This window comes from Eutrigla gurnardus (genome assembly GCF_963514095.1).
Source record: "Eutrigla gurnardus genome assembly, chromosome: 21".
Taxonomy (NCBI): Eukaryota; Metazoa; Chordata; class Actinopteri; order Perciformes; family Triglidae; genus Eutrigla; species Eutrigla gurnardus.
The window spans coordinates 6924016-6942307 of record NC_139932.1 but is presented as its reverse complement, the minus strand read 5'-3'; the positions used below and the strand labels follow the sequence as shown (position 1 = coordinate 6942307).

The following is an 18292-nucleotide window of genomic DNA, read 5'->3' as shown; positions in this document are numbered from 1 at the left end:
TTCTTCTGAAGTAAATCCAACATCAATCAATCTCTCTATCTGCCCTGAGTTGAACTATGTGCAGCACCTCCTTTATAGATTATTTCACTTCAACATGCACCCACATTGCCAAAGGGTTACTCTTCTCCCCTCAGGAATTATAAACTTTGACCCATTTGTGAGCAAAAAGTGAAATGACTGTCATATCTGGGTCGTGCTGACTCTCTGTCTGGGCAGCTATTTCTCTCCAGGCACAATCAGTCTGAAGATTTCACTCATTTTACTGTGTTGAAGCATTCAACTGTTACTAAAGCATCCAACAAGTTCAAACCTGATACTTTGAATAAACTAACATCTGACTTCCTACAGTGAAGGGCTGGGTTCTCTCAGAAAATTCCTCTGAAAATGCACTGGAGCTTTCTTTGCATGTTTGACATACTCACGTCCTTACATCATTTAGCCTATTTTTCTTCTCTCCCCTTTTGAGTTGGCCCCCGTGTAATTAACCAATCCGTCAGTCAGTCACCGTGTTAGGTATGGCATGATAACAATGTGTGTGAGTGCATGCTGAGAGCAGGGGCACGGCCGGAGCGATGGTCAGGGATGGCACTGGCCACAAAATGACCACAAAGAGATGATAAAACATCCACAAATCATCACTAAGACATGGGAAAACGTCCATAAAGAGACACAAAACAACCACAGAAACACAAAACAAGCCCATGGCGAAGAAGTTCCTCTATTAAGACACTCAAAACAACCACAATGAGATGCAAAATGACAAATAGGCACAAAACAAACACGGCACACACACAAAGAGATGAAATGTGACCACAAATAGAGATTGTGAAGAGATGAAGAGCATCCACAAAGACACAAAACGTTACCACAAAGGGATGAAAAGCAACCATTGAGACAAACATGTGTACACAGTGATGCAATGCGACCACACTGAGACAGGAACTGACCAGAACCACATACAAAGCCTTTTACTTGTTGGTATGAACATTTGGAGGGAGACTGTGTTGGAGAGGCCAGTCGGATCATTCCAGTCTGATGCCACACAGCCCTTTGAAGTCTGCAGAGGAGAGCAGAGAGACGAGGGTTAACACTGAAAGCTGCTGGAGCAGATGAACTGCATGTAAAGCATGGGACTCACAAACCTCACCGGCGGTGTGCAAAAGGCCACTGTTGGACAGTTTAGTAAAGACGTGGCTTATTCGCCTTCTTTCCAACAGTTAGATGAGAAGTCTGCATGCTAAGCTAAAGGCAGCTGAGCTCAGCACAGAGACTGTTTGAATCCCTGAGAAAGATCTGAGTCTCTTTCCTCACAAAGAGCCGCACCGATGAGTGGAGCAGGACAGACAGAACAAAGTGAACAGGTGAGATAGTTTCATTTGGCTCACTGCTTATTGGACACGGGTCAGATGCACAGAAAGCAGGTCATGGTCCGATTACACAGCAGACAGAGAAGCCAAAGCCATGCTGTGTTCAGTGGAGCTTGACCCAAATGGGCCGGAGAGGAAAAGAACCGCTTTCCAACATCATTTTTCTTGTACCGTTGCTGAGCACAGGGGGGCACACTGCAGCCTCATGCTGCGCATGCAGGCTGCAACACGAGCTGAAGTTTTGTCACGACCCACAATTCAAGTTGTGGTAAAGCAACATTTTCAAATGTGGACGCCTTCATCCTGCTCCGCTCTCCTTTTTACGGGCTATTAAGCAGCCATTGTTGGGAGGAGACGGGCATGTGGAGAGCAGAGCTGGAATGAAAAAGCTTGCAATGCGTTGGTGCATATTTCACCGGTTCTGTACGGACATCAACAATGTTGTCAACAAAGGCTGCAGCCGGGCAACCAATCAGTGCAATCTGACGTGCGTCAGCAGCAGCATCACTTTCCCCATCCAAGGCCAATTAGTCAGAAATGCGGATATGAGCACTCATTTATGCCCCACATCGGCTTTTCATCAGACTCCACGTGGTCTACAGGGGTCCCACACTCCCGTCCTGGTCACCTGGTATTAACGTGGCAGAGCTGGGAACTACTTCAATATATATTTATAGTTTCTTTTTGTTTCTACTACATTTATTGACCAGCTGTCACACCGAAGATTAACTAACATAGATAAACATAATCAGCTTATAAAATGAGCAAAAAATAATGTAGCACCTCAACATTTAACATTAAAATGCTGGAACACTCATAAATTGCGATACAATCCTTTATCGTCCCTACTTGGTACATTTATTCAACCAGCTACATTACAACTTTAAGGGTATTTGTACTTTGTGATACTTGAATATTTCCATTTTAAGATACTTTATACTTCTACTTTACATGAGAGGCAAATATTGTGCTCATTACTTCTCTACATATTAGACTAAGAGGTGGATTTAAAATGAGCATTTTGCATATAAAACATATGATCAGTTTATAAAAAATGAGCATCTTCCATCATTTATGTAGATTTTGTTGCAAATACTTCAGTGGAACTTTAAATGCATGATTTGTACTTGCAATGCAGTACTTCATACTGTACTTTTACTTAAGTAGAAATACATCTCGATAGACACCTTTATCCCTAGTGACCCCTGAACTCCTCACGCGGACCCCCTGCAGGTTCCTCGTGGACCCTGGTGCGCGAGGAGCAGGTCGCGCTCTCCATCCGTGTCAAACTGGAATGTTCCTTTAAATGAGAGAGAAATGCGGAGGAGAGGCGGAGCCGGCTCCGCCGCCGCCGCCGCTGTCACTACACCACCTCTCCGCGTCTCCGCGCTCCTTAGAAATAGATCTGCGGGGCAGAGCGGGCATTGGGCGCACACTGCGGGGAAATGAAACACGCCGCAGCTCCCGACGCAGCAGCAGACGAGCTGGGCATCTCCGCGCTTCTCCTGTCTCCGCGGGACGCCGCGCACCGTCCGGGATCATGCTGCTGCTGCTGCCTCGCCACTTATTATCGGCTTATTGGATCGCGGCTGAGTGAAAGAGAAAGTCCACACCGGATCTGAACCTGCGCACTTGTCTTCGCCACCGCGGATGAAATCTTCGCAAACAAGAACTCCTCTCACACATTTCGGATTACTCCTCTGAACGCGGAGCGATGTTGCTTTTGTTTGCCATCAGCCTGGCCGTGTTGTCAGACGCAGGTTAGTGTGTGTGTGTGTTTTTTTTACATCACAACATCCTATTGTCCGCCTTTTTGTCTCCGGTGCAACAATGCGCAGGGAGAAAGATCCGTATTAAGCTCTGGGATCACAGAACAGGAGGGGATCAGATTTAGATGGAAGTTTGGTATTTAAATGTAAGAGTTGTGATGTATCTCTTTAGATCAGTTGTACACTTTAAAGGTTAATTCCACCCAATCTACGCTGTTATGTTGGTTTATGTCCCATGAATGAGCATGAAAGGATTTGATTATTCATCCTAAAGGTCCCAGTCTCCCCCCCCCCCCCCCCCCCCCCCCATGACCTCCCCACATACAGACAGTTATGTAATTCAGCATGAACTCCACTCTAACAAAGAACATCCCTCCAGAAAAAGATTCCTCGTTGCAAGAGTTCTGCGATCCAGGCCCTGAGGTTTCATGCGAGTCTCTCTGTGAAGTCACTGACATTGAGAAACAAAGCGAGCTCCAGGTTTTAGATAATAAATCCCCGTTGGAAGATGACACTGTGGCCCTCGGGGGGGCTTTGGAAGCATCTGGGAGGCGTCTGAATGCTGCTCATCCTCGCCGAGCTGCCAAACTTCGTCTGTGTTAGAGTCCACGCTGGCTGCTGTCTGCGGCAGGCAGGTGCACAATGCCTCTATTATCCCTTTTGCATAACATTTCCCATCGAGGTAAATCAGTTTGCTTTTGTACACACTGAGTGAGTCACTCTTATTCTCAGCTCGCCCACTCACTCTCACACACACTCTTGTTACCAAAACTCTCCCACCAAACACCAACCTGCCCCAGAATGGAAGTATTAGCTGGAGGGTCAAAGTGGGGCATGGAACGCTGACTAACAAGGCATGGTTATTGCTTAATACGGTCAATTATTACACAATGATCAGATTAGATGGGAAGAGATGTTGTTATATTGGCATTTTTTGGTTTAGATATGGCTTTTGAAATAGGGTTTGTTGCATTTTGGATTGCTCTTCATCTTAAAACCTGGACTTCTGGAGTTAAAAAAGACAACAAAGACACTTTCTCGGTTATCTCTAATGGTATCTAAATGTGCCAAATAGTGACTTGCTTAAAAGCTTCATGCATCTTCATTGTGCAGAGGTGAATGCAGAGACACGCATTGTAAAATGGACAAATAGGAGGTGTAGAATGGAGGACGGGTGCCACACCCACCCGACACCTTCCCCTTCTTTCTTTTTCCTTCTTTTCTAGAAAGCTGTTATGTCACCTTGTGTTTGCCAAGTCCACATGTCACCCCTCCTTGTCTCCGTCCATGCAGGGCTGTCGGTGGAGGTGTTTCGTGCAGGCGTGGCTCCTCGCTGCGAGAGCCGGGCCTGCAACCCCCGCATGGGGAACCTGGCCCTGGGGCGCCGCGTCCTGACGCAGACCGTCTGCGGCAACAACGGCACGGAGCTCTACTGCTCCTACGCCGACCCCGACGCCAACCTGGCCTGCAGCGCCGCCAAGTGCGCCAAGTGCAACGCCGGCCTGCCCCTCCTGTCCCACCTGGCGGGCGCCATGTCCGACTCGTCCTTCCGCCACCCCAACACCTGGTGGCAGTCGGCGGAGGGGGCGGAGTCTGAGACAGTGCAGCTGGACCTGGAGGCGGAGTTCTACTTCACGCACCTCATCGTCGTGTTCCGCTCGCCGAGGCCCGCCGCCATGACCTTGGAGCGCTCGCAGGACTTTGGGAGGACGTGGAAGATGCTGCAGTACTACGCCGGCAATTGCAGCGCCGCCTTCGGGATGGAGGAGGGAAAGGCAGGCGTGGGCCGGGACGGCGCCACCTGCACCTCCAAATACTCCGGGGCTTATCCCTGCAACCGTGGAGAGGTGAGGAGGGAGCCGTTCACATCACACATTCACATCTGTCCATTAAAACGGCTCTATTCATTATTTTCACGCTGGATCAAATTCCCAGCAGCGAACAAAGCATCTGAGCTCATTGTTTGGTTCATTCTCGCCACAGCCGCATTTCCAGCAACAGGAGCAGCTGTTTTCCCAGCACCAACCCACAGACAGAAAAAAGTTAGCAACTAGCACAGAGCCAGATGTTTTCCTCAGATAGCGCCCCCAAGTGGCCAAAAAAATAAGGTACTGTAGGTTTTATGGATTGTAACTCAAACTAAAAGAGAGAAAGTTTGTTGGAAATAAAAGTAATGAGTGACATATTTAATCTCAACTAGATGTAAAGTAATTCTAACTTGTATAATAACAAGAGTTTCACACAGGTTTCTTCCTGAATATATTTGACCGCGGTGACAACATTCTGACTACCTGCCAGAATGCTTTGAATGATCAGATTTGTATCAAGTCCTGGTTGAATTCCCTCCATTTCTCCCAATCCAAACACCGTCAGGTCGCCCACAGAGCAGGTTGACGCAGGTGGAAAGGAGAGTGAGCAACACCTGCAGTGAAGCGCTGGAGGGGGTCGACGGAGAGTTTCCCGCCCTTCCTCCTCTCTGAATGAATCGTTAATGGAGTCACGTCATCTCACATGACGTGCGCGTGAATCACAGCGCGGACAGTGCTCCGATTCCTTTACTCAACAAGCGAGTGTTGCGACTCATCCTGCTGGAACTAATTCAGTCCTGTCTGCAGTGAGTCACGCAACATGCGAGAGTCGTACGGTCATACGACCGAGCAGAATGAAAGCAGAGCTCAGCCAGGTGGGGGAAGCTGTGTGTGTGTGTGTGTGTGTGTGTGTGTGTGTGTGTGTGTGTGTGTGTGTGTGTGTGTGTGTGTGTGTGTGTGTGTGTGTGTGTGTGTGTGTGTGTGTGTGTGTGTGTGTGTGTGTGTGTGTGTGTGTGTGCGCGCATGAGTGAGTGTTTAACAGGCGTGCTTTGACTGTAGCATGAGAGGGCTTCCTGAAGTCCATTGATGTTTAATTGAAGCAGTGTGTGTCGGGAGCTGCTCTGCAGATGTGCGTGGAGGCGCATGCCGAGCGTGGTGCTGCTCCGGACTCCCTGCAGCGCTCGCATACACAACGCGTGTTCATGCCCCCATTGAGCGACTCGCTACGACTCCTTCCACGTATTCAGCTGTTGTGGCCTTACTCTGCCGCTGTATCGTAAATCTTTCTTTATGTACTCCTGCTGTCTTTCTCGGTTAGTGCGTGTGCATCCACTACATGATTTCTCTCTCCACCTTGAGTGCACGGAGGTGTGAAAAATCACAGCCTCTTCTCCCCCGCTGGCTGCCTCTCCGATTCGGTGCTTCACATATCGGTTTCCGCGTGTCTCAGCCACCTGTGCTGGGAGCGTGACCTTCGACCTCTAACCCCTCGAGCGATGACCCCGAGGTTAAAAGAGGTCAAGTCGCGCTCTGACAGACCAGCAGCTGCTGCTGCTCAGCTGTTCGCATTCTTTGGGCTTCTGTGTGTTTTTTGTAGTGAACGTACGTCACCTGTAATGAGAGTTAAAGCGTCGGTGGCCTGTGAAAGGTGATGACACTGTGCACCATGTGTGAGTACGTGTTTTAGGGATGTAGTTCTCCATCTCCTGTAATATGAGCATTAATATACAGCTCCATTATTATATATTAACCCCCAGAATTACATCTATTCAGGGTAAATGTCATTTAGTTTTTTTTAATTGATTGTTGGTCTTTTGAAATGTTGTGGTGGACAGCTTGCTCAGTTGTAATGACGAATTAATATGAACATGGAAATTAACCTCTAATTATTGATCAATGGAATTAATGACAAAGTGTTTATGAAATAAGCCTTTCAGAAAACACAATAATTAATGTGTTTTTTTTAAACAAAAATAACTTAATTTAACTCAAACTTGCTATGACTTACTGCAGAGTTGACAAAAGAAATACGTTCGGAACTGTTTCAATCATTTATCTCAATGAAAATGGAATATCTTTTGATTTTGCACCGTCGCCATTTTCGAACATGGACATATGTCAACATATAATACGCTGAACAGCTAATTGATTAATTGACGAAGTAATGAGAAGAGTCTTGTAGTTGCAGCCTTGTGATGTCATGCAACCTTCTAAAGTGTTCAGCCCTCCACTGTCACAGAGGAAGACAAATAGTCAAACACTGAGATATTAAAGCCAGGTAAATAAGGCATTTCACCTGACTCATGACCTGGTTTTAAGTTTGCCTGGTTGCCGTTGGCTCAGGCTAACGCATGGAAGGTAACCTCCGCTTCTCGTCTTTCTGCTACAGCAAACAAAAAAGCATGTCATCTCTTGTGCTGAAAGCTTTTCCTGTTCACCTGTAATGTGGGGAAAAGGTGGTGTGTGTGTGTGTGCATGTGTGTGTGTGTGTGAGAGAGAGAGAGAGAGAGAGAGAGTGCTGAGTTTCTTGTCTTATTTATGAGGTCAGCTGGGCAGGAAGAATGTGAGTGTTTGTTGTAGAGACTGACCTCCTTAGGGAAGAGAGCGAGGCAGACCAGCCAATGCACATATTCTCTCCCTTTTCCACTGTTCCTCACACACACACACACACACACACACACACACACACACACACACACACTTGTCCGTGCCCTTTCAGATAAACACATACAGTCGGCTCTCCGTCTGTCTGCTGGGAAGGAAGTGCCTTTGCTCTGATGGATGTTGGTACTGTTGGCTAGACACCCATCCCCCCTCTCAGCTTCCCTCTCCGTCTTTCTCCTTCCATCAATGCCCATTGTGCCTGTTTACCAGATTACAGTCCACATTGCTTTGATGGAATTACGCCTGTTGAAGCCAGACTTACTTTACTTTTCCAGCCTGAAGTGGACACATGGCCCACAGTGAACCCACTGCCTCAGGATGCAGGTCGGCAGCGTTTAAAACGTGGCTCCTTTGGCCTGAAATCTGTTGCATATTTCTGACGGCAGGTAGAAAACTTTCAAGACCCTGGGACGGCTGTTTTCAACTTCCATAATTATAGCAATGATTAATATCCTCTGTAGAGCGAATGGTCTCAGATTACACATTCGACACACAGCAGTGACAGTTTAGACTAGCAGATGTGCTTCATTCGGCACGTGTAATTACAATTACAAGTTAAAGGTTCCCTGTGGAGTTTTATCATAAACAAATGCCAGTATAAGTGTTTGTAGTAACTGTTTCTCACAGAAACACAATGTGTATCCCTGAGGCACAACAAGCACAGTGAAAGTATTTCCTTTTTCCATCAAACGTTTGCAAAGTCTGCTTCTTTTCTGTGCTCGCTTGTCAACATGGTGGTCAAAAACTCTATGCGTCCATCACTCGATACATCTCACCAGGTTTCTGCTACAAGAACACAGTGTTTATCGTAGTTTACAGTGAAAAACATGTCATCTTGCTTCACGTATGAAAAAGGGAAGCAACGAAAGGCAAAGGCAACACAAATTAACAGCTGAATGTGCACGGTAGCCATTTCAAATAGTTTAAAAGGGAATTACAGTTACATTATTGTTTTTTAAATCATAATACACTCTGATAAATTCCTATATTGCGTACAACTTATGGGGAGCCTTACCTCTGCTCAGGGTTCAGATAAACGTAAACGTGGGTATCATCAGCGTATTGGCGAACACTAATATTTTGAACCCACATTCACAGGAAAACTTTGAGGCATCATTGTGTTGTAAAAGCTCCAAGAAGGCCGTGTGTGGAATGTGTGTTGTGTAAAGGAAAGTGTGACACTAATGTCTATGTGCATGCCAGTGTGGTTGTGTGTGTGTGCTGGTGTTGCTGTGGTGTCACCGGGCTGTCGCGGGCCTTTTGTCCGGCCTTGAGTTATGTGAAGCTGGATCTCCGTCCCCGTCTTTGTTTGGCCCTGCTCTCCATGCTCTCCCGCAGACCGGCGCCCCTCGTCCTATTTGTCGTGTTCTCTTAATTGTGGACCACAATGCCGTGACCCCGCGACCTTTTCCAACAACAGAGAAATTAACGGTGCTCCTCCCATCACACTCTCGGCCAGCCATCCAGCCAATGAGGGAGCCACATGGGGGCCTTTTGCTTGCATCTTGCTTCGACCAAATAAAACGCACACACACATAAACACACACTACTCGTCCAATGATATCAATGGCGGCCATTGACAACGACACACACTTTGCATCGACACAAACTGCAGACACGCACATTTCTTTCACAGCCAGAGTTGGTGCAGACACCACTTTTTCACCCTGACAACAGCGGTACTGTTGGTTGCTAGTGGCAGCAGTAGCCATGGAAATGGCAAGCAGCCTATAAAGGGATCTTGGATTTGAAGGATGTCCAGGGACTAGACAGGGAGGGGGAGAGAAGGGGAGAGAGGGAGAAAGGTTAGGTCACCCCTTTAAGGACACCCAGCACCCCCTTGGTCACGTGAAGTCGTAGTCGATGACGGCGGGGTGCGAGGTCATAGTTTGGTGCACAAATGATACCAAAACAAATCCCTGTTAACGTGACCTGGGTAGTGACATGGGAAGCATCAATGAACCGGATTGTGCCATTGAACTCACCCGTCTAATCCCTCTAAATCATGAAGTGGGGCTTCGGGAGAGAACAGCGTCCCATCTTCTCTCAACTGCTGTGAAGAATTTTATTACACGTTTCTGCATTTAAAGGAAAAGTGAACCAAGGAGGAGAAAAACCATAAAACCGAACAAAATAATTATATCTTCACGATCCTCAAAAGGCAGGAATTAATAATGACCAGCCGCCACAAGCTGCAAGTACAAAGAAAAGTTCTTGTCCAACAGTCCAAGAACGAATATAGCGTGTGGCACATTCTCATCACCTCACTTGAAATGATGCATGTCTCAAGAATGACCTATTTTAGGTCAGATCCTAGTGAGCCAAGTCAAGAGTCACTGAATTACAGGTTTCTGCTGCGTCTTGTGCTGCCTGGGAAATATTAAGCCTCTTAAAAATGAACACTGACTTTAATGATTATGAAATGTGACGGCGGATCTCTCTCTGACTAACAGGTGATATACCGGACCCTCCCAAAGTGGGAGTCCCTGGATCCGTTTGGGATGGAGGGCCAGCAGCAGCTGAGGGTGACCAACGTCCGAATCCGACTGCTCAGGCAGCAGCCGTGTCCCTGCCAGGCCAAAGACCTCGCCTCGGCACACGAAGCTGTTCCCGCCCGGCACTTTGCCATCTACGACCTGATCGTGAAGGGAAGCTGCTTCTGTAGCGGACACGCCGAGCAGTGTGTTCCTGCACCGGGGTACCAGCCCATCAGAGACCGCACCAACCACGTGGTAAGACAGGACCAGGGCGTTGTTATGTGTATAAAGGCCTTTTATAAACCAGGGGTGTTACCAATGAACGACAAGACAAGACACAACACAAATATTTTGCACCAAGTCTGATCCTACCAGGATCCTGTTCACCCAGGACAGTAGTCTGGTCTTTCTGAGCTAAATGATTGTGCAGCCTAAGCTACTGTAAGCTATTCTATTGAGTTTGCTGACTGAATGTGAGTTTCTACTGGTAGACAGTTGAATATGTCTAGGGCTTTTATTGTGAAAGGTAAGAACTGAAGAAAAATGTTAATGTTAATGAAAATGAACGTTTAATGCGTCTTTAGAGTGCGTTTTGTTTACTATGAAAGACTTTCTCATGCAGTAATCACGCTCCACGGCTTCTCACTTGTTCAGGACGATTATGAGGCTCACAGTCTAAACAGCCCGTTCCCTTTGTGTTGGCAGTCGTCCTAATAACGGACTCAAGTGGCGAGGGAGGGATCGCCTCTCTCTCCCCTGCTTCCTCTGTACTTCTGGCTCCGTCGGCTCAGATAAACAGCTCGGTTTCCTCGTTCATAACAAACCCGAGAGATGTAGATATTGATGCACGTGGTTAAATGGGGGTGTTGGTGCGGCTGATAAAGGTGTGAACGGACGCGACCGCTTCGGTGTTTTTCCTGAAGTGTTTTGGAGTTTACGCTCCTATCACGACCATCTGCACAAACAGCCCGCTGCAATCAGCGAGGCTCGACGGGAAAGTGAGGGTCAACGAGGAGTTTCCTTAACAACTCACACAAGCAAAGACAATCAAATGATAAACAGTAGTACTTCGTCAATATACACAGTAGGAAACATACGCAAACACCCGGGAAAACCAAGATATGCGCTGGCATGGACTTTTTACAGTTGGAAAACACGCTTATCGCACATATCTGTGATATTTCTGGACTGAGATGTCTCTCTCTGTTCAATTCCACATCATATTAATGTATGAAAAAGCATGTGTGCATAACTGGCTGTAACTTATCAGATCATTAAATTGCATCCTGACATGCAACTGAAAAACTCTTATTTCATCCTGACGTGAAGCGGATGAAATGTTTGGCGTTACGCGTGATAAATGAACGAGGCTATTCCTGTGTTTTCTTTTCCGATGCCAGCGTTTTTGTAATGAAGCCGCTGAGAGACGATTTATCGCACACAGTCTTCAAATCGGACCGTTTTTCATGCCAAGAAATTCCAATGTTTTCATCAGGATTTTCTTCCTTTGAGGGGAGAAAATCCTTTGAAACGGTTTTAAGACAGCAGGGCTGTAAAACTCCAAAGTAATAAATTATATAATAATAATATGAAGGCATTTTAATGCTTACATTCGTGGCAGATATTGATTTCTCATCCAACAGCAGGCAAGACTTCAAGTTTGAACAGTAAATCCCTCACAACATCGCCTCAGGTCATCGGAGCGGCGTTCTGCCGCGTGCCATGCGGGTAGCGTTCGGTAAACACACGGAAGTTATGTAAGCGACTTTTCCAGCAGTTTTATCAGCAGTTTGTTTTGTGTCTCTGTTTCAAACCAGAGCCGCCGTTACTGGCAAAACCCAAACAAGCAGAGCAGCGCAAGATGGGAGATGAGGGCCGAGATTAGGGAAGGGAAGGGAAGGGAAGGGCGTGTGCAGTGATGGAAGTATTCCTTTACTGAAGTAAAAGTACTAGTACACTGAGGAAATACACCACTACAATACATTACGCAACTTAATTTTTTATTTTTCGTAAATTTTATCAGTATTATTATCAGTAAATGTACTGATAGTGCAGTAAAATGTTCCCTGGCAGTGTTTTCCTTTTATTGATGATGTTTTGGATTAATGTCACTGCTGCATTCATGTGTATCGTTGCATTTGATCGTTGCGTGTGTGTGTGTGTGTGCTGTAATCAGCAATGAACGTGACGCTCTGATTGGTCGAGTCATTACTGCTCAGACACTGTGAGTGCAGACGAAAGGACCAGTTTGTTTGTTGTTGTTGGGTTGTTTTTTATGCTTCTGTCTCCCACATGGGCTTCTTTTTGTGGTTCAGGGTGATTACACTCTCCGTTAATTAGCCACAAAGCCAGCAGTCACCCACTCACACACACACACACACACACACACACACACACACACACACACACACACACACACACATAATGACATCCAGGACAACTAGTGGAGCGTTAGCAGCAATTAGTCCAATTAGAAGTGTGTTTTCTCTTTTTCACAATCTAACTGCCTCTAAATCTTTCTCTACTCTCTTTCTTTTCATTCCTTTAACTTACATTTCCTCCTGTATTCTCCTCTTTCATCTTCTTTTACCTCCACTCTTTTCAAGTTTCAAACAACAACACAGAACATATCAGAGCATTAACAATATTGTATTATTTTAGCGATAGTTTGAGTGTTACATATAAAGGGGAGACATGTGTGTGCCGGCTTAAACACTGGAGATGCTTAAATGGTAGAAGCCAAAGACTCTTGAGACTTGTTTTTACAAGCATCATCCATCATATTTTCAGGGTCGTTATATTTGAAATAATATGTAACAGTTGTTGTAAATTAAGAATTGGTATTTGGGAAAGAAACTGTAGATAAAGTTTTGGTGAATCTACTATACGATACCAGCTGCAGGATCGAATGCTTTCAGCTGTAATTGTGTGTAAAACATGCCGTTTCATGTACTGATATCATTGGCATCACACATCAGTCCGTCCCTGCTGTGTCCTGTGTGTGTTGGAGTTTACATGATCGCGTGTGTGCAGCTCTCAGTGTGTACATGTGTTAATTGTCCCGTATCACGGTATGGTAAACATGTGAAATGGGTTGAAATACCAGCTGTCTGGACCCGAGCCAGCTGCTGCTGCCCTGTTCCCATTTCGGTTGTTTTCTCCCTCATTTCTCGCCCCTCGTTTCCATTAATTACGTCTTTTTTTTCCATTTTTTTTGCGATATGTGTCATTAGATCTTCTGACTCCTATTTGCCTGGACCTCTCAATTGCTTCCCCCCTATTAGCGTGATTGAAATGGTGTAAAACCAGTCATGTGTGCGCGTGTTCGCCTCCCCATCGCAGCACTGATCTGGGGTCAGAGAACACGCTGGCTCCATTCTATAGCATGTGGCTGTGTTTAAGTCTATTCTTGGTACCGTGTGTTCGTGTGTGAATGGGAGACATCACACACCGTGGGAAACAAACGCAACCAGTTATGTGCGTTTTTGTGCATTTGCAGTTATTGTCTATGTTGAATCGTGTGTCTACCTCTACGATTGTTGTATAACTGTGTGTGTGTGTGTGTGTGTGTGTGTGTGTGTGTGTCCTACATTACAGTTGCACGGTGTAACGCAAACAAATAAAGAGCTTCCTCAGATGCCCCCCCCCCCCCCCCCCCCCTCCTCTCCTTCAATCATTATCCAGCATGCATGGCATTCCAGCTCAGAGGAATGACAAGGAGATTGTTATTGTGCTCTCAGCGCTGCATACTTGCACTCTCCTCATAGACACACACACACACACACATACACACACACACACACACAGGCTTTTCAGACCAGAGGCCCGTTCGTTTCCAGTGATGAAGCCCAACAATCAATCTCCATTCACTAATTTTCTGATGAGAGAGAGAGAGGCAGAACAGGAAAGAGGGATGAAGAAATGGCGAGTGTCGAGTCTAAAAGGAGCCTCCAACATGCTCGCCTCACATGGGAAACGTTCCTCTCCATCACACTGACCTCTTTGTTCCTCCCGTCCCTCCGTCTCTACCTACCTCTGTCTTTTTTGCTCGTTGCTAATGAGCTCTGTCGTCTTTGTCCCTCAGGTCCATGGGAAGTGTGTGTGCAGACACAACACGGCAGGTGATCACTGCGAGCGCTGCACTCCTCTCTACAACGACCGGCCGTGGCAGCCCGCCGACGGTCTGACGGGCGCTCCGCAGGAATGTCGGAGTGAGTCGAACCACGAGAACTTATAGTCTAATAAACAGTCGCCACGGTTTACCACTGAGTCTGCAAAGAGAGCAACCGCCTGGAGAAATGCAAAGCATCTCATCAAGGTTGATTAAGTGTCATGTGGGGTTTTTAACGTGCAACAAATTTACATCAATCTCATTTTAAAAGTCAGAGCTGTAATGGCAGCTGTTTTTCTAGTAAAGGAATACTCCACCTAAAAAATGTGGCTCCTCCATGAAAGACAGCAGCTCTTCTTCCCAATGTTAACAGTTGAGGCTCAGAGACACAGCAACGCCTCAAAACGTCCACAAAATCAGCCCTGCAGCATAATCCACTCCTCTGCCATTGATCTGCATGTTCAGCATGTTCTAACAATCCTCAGCCCACTCACAAACTACCAATACGTTGTGGATAAAAAGTATGAGAAACTTGTCAGAGCTACATTTCAACTTTGATACTTTTATTTGAGTACTATGTTGACTGACAGCTCGTGTTGGTTTCCTCCCTCCCACCAGAGTGCAAGTGTAACGGCCACGCTCAGAGCTGCCGTTTTGATTGGACGGCCTGGCGTGAGTCCGGCCAGCGCAGCGGAGGCGTTTGCGACTGTCTGCACAACACCGAAGGCCGTCAGTGTCAGAAATGCAAAGCCGGCTTCTACAGAGACCCTCAGAGACCGCCGACGGCCCCCGACTCCTGCAAACGTAAGACACAAACACGCCGCTAACGTCTTACGGAACACGTTGAACATGACAGTCAGAATTGTGGTTCTTCAGATCAGTTTGGCCCCAACATGCTGACCCTACTGTTTTTCTTTTTGCAAACCGCAAAGTGTCAAACACACTGTAACATTTCATAAAGCATAATTAATCATGTCATTGTTGACCAAATGTTGCTGGCATGAATCATAACATTAACCTCATGCAGACTGGCACGGCGTCTCGCAAGGAATGCCGAGAACTGAGAACGCAAGCCGGGACGTGTTGGATAACGCTGATACCTGATGGGCACCTGGCCCTGTGTGTGTGTGTGTGTGTGTGTGTGTGTGTGTGTGTGAGAGAGAGAGAGAGAGAGAGAGAGACAGCAGACGACTCACAATCCATCCGACGCTTCCACCGTAGTTAATCATCAGATGGTGGCATTCCTACGTTTTGACTCAAAGCTCAACACATAAACCCCTGCGTGTCCATCTGGGGCTTGTTTTGCCATTTTTCATGTGTGACTCAGAGCTTGAGTAGCTTCGGGGTAATCATTGGTAGTAGGGCGTGAGGGTTCTGTGTGTGTGTGTGTGTCTGAGCGGCGTGCTGCCCTCCGGTGATGAGACGAGTCTTAAGTAAACACGCGATAGTCATCCATAAACACACGGCAGCGGCTACATTCCCCGTCTGATTATGTGTCAGATTTGACCCAGTGAGCTCAGACCTGCAGGTATGCCGGACTCACACGACTACTCGTGTGTTCGTACTTGTACGGCGTCCTCGCCGAGGACCAATTTGCATTTCAGACTGCCGGAGTGGAGGACACTTTGTCCCCTCCTCACTTTGGGGCGGACCGTCAAAGGCCTGTTTGAGTGTCTCGACGGGGTCTTAAGGTTCGGGTTAGAATTAGGTTTGGTTTTGGGATCAGGCATTGAGTTGAGGTTAAGGGGCTAGGGAATGCATTATGTCAATGAGTGACCTCACAAAGATAGCAGTACGGGGATGTGTGTGTTGAGATGAACTGTCAAACCATTCAAAAACACATTGGAGAAATCAGTCAGAGTTGGGGTGTCATGCACATTTTATTTAATGTTCTTATATCACAGGATCCATCCAACAGAAATACAAGCATTCGCTAACAGCTAGCTTCATCTATCATTATGGGAGTTAACCTGGTAGCATTTCAGTCCTTAGTTGCATATAATGGCACCAAGTGTTTCCCCTCGGGTGGTTTTCAGAGTATATGAGGCGTCTTTATTAGCATTCATTCAGGATCTTCTATTGGAGTAGATGTATGCCAAGATGATACGACCTCATCCTATTATTTTATTAGTTTATTACCTATAATTTAGTCTGTTGCCCATGCCAATTTAAGTCCATAAAGTTTAGGTATGTGCACCTCTCCGATAAAATCATAAAAAAAACTGATGCAACCATTTTTTCTTGAAAACAGACGCGTTATAAGGTTTTGATTTCAGGGATTGGGTGTCTTAAGGTTTTTTGGGGGGTTTTTTTGCACCTTAAAAACTCACCTGTGGTTGTAACTATGTAGGGCTAATGCTCCTCAGTTTTGACAGCTGATTGATAGAAAAAAGGAGCTACGGCATGCTTTGGAGAACCCCCGAGACAAAGGTACAGGTTGTGAAATCCCGCTGACAATGGAGGAATTTCCCTCCGTCGTGAGGAACATTTTTTTCATACCAGGCTCCGAGGGGCCCTGGAAAGAAAACACTCCTGTCAAGCTTGTACACACCAAAACTCTTTAGCGGGGGGAAAGTTACAGTGTGTGTTAATGTGTGTGTGTGTTGGGTTGTTGTCTACACTGGCTGCTCAGGCAGGTGTCTTGTCATGTCTCATGAAGTTTTCATTGTCTGCGCTCCTGCAGCTCTCTTACATACACATATTTACACAAAGCAGTCCTTGTGTAGTGACCTCTTTCAAATGCTCATAAATTCTCACCAGATATGTAAACACACGCGCTTACCAAACACATGGGCACACGTGTTTGGGCTTTACACGGTACGGAGGTGGCGCTCGGTTAATTATTAATGTGTGGAGGCTGCTCACTTAACAATAGTGCGATAAGGCTCCGATGCACACGTACACAACATTCTTGTCTCGTAATCGTCGGTGCGTCCAGTTTTTATACGTCTATAAAGTCTAAATGTTGTGATGTCTTTATGATTTTATTGATGCACAGTTCAGTCTGATACCTTATCTTGGTTTTCCCGGCCGAGTCGTCTGATAAACCATCTGTTTCGGAGCTCAGAGAGGTTTACGTGGACCTCACGGGCTGAAGACGCCGTCACGCTTCGACTCTAATTTGGGAAGTCAAACGTGGGAAACGTGTCGTTCCTGCTCCTTTTTTATTGAGGAAAATATGACATAAAAGTATTTTTATTATTATTAATTGTCGAACAGCCACACACAGCTGCAACTAACAAATATTCCATTATGAATAAATCGTTTGTTTATTCTTTTATCTATAAGATGTCAGACATCCAAGGTGATATCTTCATATGTCTTGTTTTGTCCAAAAGACAAAGAGATTCAATCTCTAACAACAGAGAGGTTGGAAGAAGAGATGTTTTTTTTTTTTACTTTATCAGTTATTTCAATAATTATAAAGTTAATGTGACTTAATAAGTCTGGTGGCACCCTGGTAACCTAAGAAACCTATTTTGGAGCTGGTAGAGACCAAACACAGAGTTGAAAGTGATAAACTTCAAGTCCCTGCTACCATTTATCCATGTGTGTAAATGGGCTACTGTTCACCCAAGTGACTTCATAATGCAATCTATCAATATGTCAAACATTAAATAGGATTTTCTAAACATTTCTCCGTCGTAACACTTCAGGAATACTTGAAATGTAAATATTTGTGTGCATTCGAGCTGCCATGGACACTTTAATTGCAGAGGTTTAATCAGGTGACATTACTGTATCTTTAAAATTACATCATGCTGTAAAAAAGGTCTCTCAATCCATCCATCCATCCATCCATTTTGTACCGCTTATCCTGTATTCAGGGTCGCGGGGGGGGCTGGAGCCGATCCCAGCTGGTCTCTCAATCTTCAGAGAAAATCTGAAAGCTCCACAAAAGCCACTAAATGGACCTTGTTGTGAGATTGTTTTGACAATTGCCGTTTCCAAGGTCAAGAATTTACTTTTAATCTCAGCCATCATGGTGTTTTTTAAAAAAAACGTGCAATCTTGTGAATGCGTTATGTAGCTTCCTGTCTGAGGAGTCCTGTTTGAGGAGTCAAATTAACATAACTTTAAGCTTTGGTTTGAGAAA

At 45.9% G+C, this 18292-nt stretch overlaps 1 protein-coding gene and 1 long non-coding RNA gene across 7 annotated transcripts in view; one reads left to right on the top strand and one right to left on the bottom strand.

Annotated features, from left to right (window-relative positions):
- The first annotated feature begins 2751 nt into the window (after nt 1-2751).
- Nucleotides 2752-18292, top strand: part of ntn4 (netrin 4) — a 21703-nt gene continuing 6162 nt past the window's right edge. For all 6 annotated transcript variants that reach the window (XR_014599138.1, XR_014599139.1, XR_014599140.1 and 3 more), the window contains exons 1-5: nt 2752-3127; nt 4430-4983; nt 10062-10340; nt 14170-14296; nt 14815-15000. Coding sequence is in view for 1 of the 6 variants with exons in the window: in XM_084038634.1 (XP_083894760.1) it covers nt 3082-3127; nt 4430-4983; nt 10062-10340; nt 14170-14296; nt 14815-15000 (1192 nt within the window). In the remaining 5 variants the exon portion in view is untranslated. The remainder of the gene's footprint in view (nt 3128-4429; nt 4984-10061; nt 10341-14169; nt 14297-14814; nt 15001-18292) is intronic.
- On the bottom strand, nt 8659-14251 carry LOC311032034. The gene is made up of 3 exons (XR_014599144.1): nt 14119-14251; nt 9594-9686; nt 8659-9373 (listed from the first exon to the last, which is right to left on the bottom strand). It is a non-coding gene; the product is annotated as an uncharacterized lncRNA (long non-coding RNA).